This window comes from Lactuca sativa, chromosome 2 (assembly GCF_002870075.4).
Source record: "Lactuca sativa cultivar Salinas chromosome 2, Lsat_Salinas_v11, whole genome shotgun sequence".
Classification (NCBI taxonomy): domain Eukaryota; kingdom Viridiplantae; phylum Streptophyta; class Magnoliopsida; order Asterales; family Asteraceae; genus Lactuca; species Lactuca sativa.
The window spans coordinates 115,997,089-116,001,003 of record NC_056624.2 but is presented as its reverse complement, the minus strand read 5'-3'; the positions used below and the strand labels follow the sequence as shown (position 1 = coordinate 116,001,003).

At 39.2% G+C, this 3,915-nt stretch overlaps 1 protein-coding gene across 1 annotated transcript; it reads left to right on the top strand.

Moving 5' to 3' along the window:
• The first annotated feature begins 2,265 nt into the window (after positions 1-2,265).
• LOC111884568 (uncharacterized mitochondrial protein AtMg00810-like) lies at positions 2,266-2,703 on the top strand. Its single transcript, XM_023880874.1, has one exon. The coding sequence runs from the start codon at positions 2,266-2,268 to the stop codon at positions 2,701-2,703; it is 438 nt and encodes a 145-aa protein (XP_023736642.1).
• The last annotated feature ends 1,212 nt before the right edge of the window (positions 2,704-3,915 follow it).

Here is a 3,915-nt window from a genome sequence, read left to right as displayed (position 1 = left end):
ATCGAAGCGCTGTCCGAGTGCTGAGTCACCACCTACTCAGGTGAGTGCATAGTTACTTTCATCTTACACATAGATATGAAGTATTTTAATATAAATTACGTGCTATGTGTGCATATTGTTTGAATACTTGTTGTCTATGCTGGATGAATGATTTATACACGTTTTAAATGATTTAAACTGTATACGTATCTTATATATACGAAAATGTTGGGTATGAGATGGGTAGATGAATTATGAGAGATAGAAGATGACGTGAGTATACATTGGCAGCTATAGACTTAGTGCCTATGGGACAAACACCGGTAGCTATGGACTTAGTACCTTTTAGACGTTGGTAGCTATGGATTTAGTACCTGTTGGGAATTGGTAGCTATGGACTTAGTACCTATTAGTTAGACGCTGGTAGCTAAGGATTTAGTACCTGTAGGAATTGGTAGCTATGGACTTAGTACCTGTTGAACATTGGTAGCTATGGACTTGGTACCTATTAGATAAAGACTGGTAGCTATGGATTTAGTACCCGATGAATAGACTATAGCAGCTATGGAATTAGTGCTTTATGAACGAACATTGGCAGCTATGGATTTAGTGCCAGTCCCATAACCCTGGAAGTAAGGGACTTCGGAATAAACGAATGCAGGATAGATGACTCTTAGGTTAAATCCTTAAAGAGTAAAGAAGATAATGGGGATGGGTAATTGGGTTGATTGTTTGATTGAACATAATAATTATATTATTGTGGGTTGAAAACCCTATGTACTCACCAGGTTTCCCAACCTGACCCACTCAGTTTATGTATATCACAGGTGACGAAGTGAAGTGACATTGCACTGAGAGATTTAAAAGAGATGTAGATCACTAGTGTAAATCATTGTAAGTTCTGTTTATGCTTATGTTTCGGTATTAACGATGACATCCCAAACATTTTAAAATGAAATAAATACGTTTCTTCAAAAATGTTTTAATAACGTATTTACCATGTTTTTCTGGGAACAAATTCCGCAACCTTTTTATAAAATGAAGTACTCTGATTTTTATAAAGCATAAACAAAATCGGTCTTTTCTGGCCGTGATTTTGGGGATGTCACAAAATGTCTTGATCCAGTTACTTGTTGGATATTCATAACACGACATGCACGTTTTGATGAGGATACCTCCCCTTTTGGCACCCACAATGTTCCAACACCTCTCACTCAATTATCTATACACTCGTTCTTTGATGACTATCCTATCAAAACCCTACAACCTATGACCCTACCATCTGTGGTGTCACCATCTCACCCCCACCTACTGTGCCATGCACCGTGTGTGTGCCACTGGCCTACACACCTCCCTCCAATCCTCAACCGCCCCTACCTATCAGTATGCCTTCGCCCGAAACTGACGACACCAACTTCATCAACTCACCCCAATCGACCTCATCTGAAGACAGCCTTCCGGGAAACCCTCATCCTAGCTCGTCATCCTCTCCAACTTCACCCCATAGCCCTCCTTCACCTCCTACCCACTGGCATCCCATGATCACACGAGCCAAGGATGAAATTTTTAAACCTAAACATTATGCATATATCTGATATGCGCATGATAAACCCTTACCCTCGACTCTCTTTGCCTCTTAGGATCCCACACACCATTCCTAAGCCATGGGCACCACCGAGTGGTTACATGCCATGCAATCTGAAATGCAATCTCTTCATTTAAATCAAACATGGACGCATGTTCCACCACCTATCGAGCACAATATTGTGGGTTGTAAATGGTTGTTTTGTACAAAATTTTGTGTGGATGGTTCTATTGAAAGATACAAGGCGCGCTTAGTTGCACAGGGATACAATCAAGTTCATGGTCTTGATTTTTCTCACACGTTCAGTCCAGTGGTCAAAGCATCGACTATTCATATGATATTATCTTTGGCAGTCATCAATAATTGTCCCCTACACCAACTTGATGTTAATAATTCTTTTCTCCATGGCACATTGAGTGATACGGTCTACATGCAACAACCGCCAGGCTTTGTTGATCCTCATCATCCAAGCTATGTTTTCCACCTACACAAAGCAATTTATGGTCTCAAACAAGCTCTGAGGTCATGGTTTCATCGTCTTAGCTCATTTCTTCTCACAAATGGGTTCACGTGTAGTCAGTCTGATCCTTCATTGTTTATCTTTAAGCGTAATTATTCCATCTTATATTTAACTTTTTACATTGATGATCTCATCCTCACAGGTAATCGCCCTGATCTCATTTGATCCTTCATTGAAAAAAATGGATCATGAGTTCAAAATCAAAGATCTGGGCAGGCTAAACTACTTCCTTGGACTTGAGGTTCTCCACACGGATTCAGGCCTATTCCTTGGCCAATCCAAATATGCTCATGATATTGTTTCATTTGTGGGGCTTCTTGATTCTAAACTTGTTTCAACACCTTTATCTTCTGCGACACCTCTTGTTCTTGATGGTCGAAGCTATGATAATCCCAACCATTATTGGTCACTTGTAGGTGCTCTTCAATACTTAACGATCACTCGAACCGATATTGCCTATATGGTAAATCAAGTGATCCAGTTTCTTAAGGCTCCTTCTATAGCTCATTTTCAGGCAGTTAAAATATTAATTCATTACATCAAGGGTACTTTATCATTTGGGTTAACCTTTACTCGGCCCACATCTACCAATCTTGTCGGTAATTCAGACACAAACTAGGCTCGTTGCCTTGACACTCGTCGATCGACGTATGACTACTCGATATTTCTGGGGGGTAATCATGTATCATGGAGCGCTAAGAAACAACCCACTGTTTCACGGTCTAGTTGTAAGTCTGAATATCGAGTTATTGCCAACACGACTTCAGAAATCATTTGGCTAACACATCTCTTATGTGAACTTCATGCTCTACCGGATGGAAGACCGACTTTACTTTGTGATAATCAAAGTGCCTTGTTTCTCTCTCAAAACCCGGTTTCTCAAAAGTGTGCCAAACATATTGATCTGGATTACCATTTTATTCGTGAGTTAGTCACCTCCGGGAAACGTCATACTAAGTTTGTTCCAACCAAGCTCTAGGTTGCAAACATCTTTACGAAAAGCCTACCATGGCATCAATTTGAATTTTTTCGTCATATGTTACGATTAGGTCCGCCTCCATCTCGCTTGAGGGGGGATATCAGTCAAATGTAATGTTGTATATTTATGTTCATGTATCTGTTTTATAGGGTCTTTTATGTAATTTTTTTCTCTATTTATTCAATTGCCTCCTCCCATTTTGGGCAGCAAGACATTTCACCACAACATAGGAGACTAAATATATGGGAATATTATAGCAAGAGATTGAACAAATATGAAATATTACGTGATACATAATGAATCGAGTCTCATATGCTTTGGATATAGGATCCTAATTTTGTAACCTTTGATTCTGAAACTCGACGAAGACTCCAAATAAAGCTCTCCAAATTTTGTAACATCCTGATGTTCATGTACTTCTAAATTCATCCCTATAATTTTATTTCATGTCATTTTGATCCCTAAGTGATGGGGTTTTGAGCATTCTAACACTCCTATGGTGTACATGCAACCCTATAAACATTGGATCTATGTTTTCTCTAATATACATGCAAATAAGAATTTCCAAGGTTTACATCCTAACTAGCATGGCATAGGGAACTTGAATCATAAAATTACTAGTAGAATGACATACCTTTTAGTAGTGGTTGATTTCTTGGAGTTTGAGAGCCTAGCACCAATAGTGTGGATGCCTCACATGGAAATCATAAATCACCACAAACTTTGGAAAACTCTTGAGATAATAATGAACACTCTTGAAATACCCACCACTCTTGTACACACACAACTAGTGTCAAATCAAGTGCCAGGGACTCCTTTATATAGTGCGGATGATTAGGGTTACATCCATGT

What these genes read in the sequence shown, in the direction of transcription:
- LOC111884568 (XM_023880874.1), top strand. Translation starts at nt 2,266, where the DNA reads ATGGATCATGAGTTCAAAATCAAAGATCTGGGCAGGCTAAACTACTTC.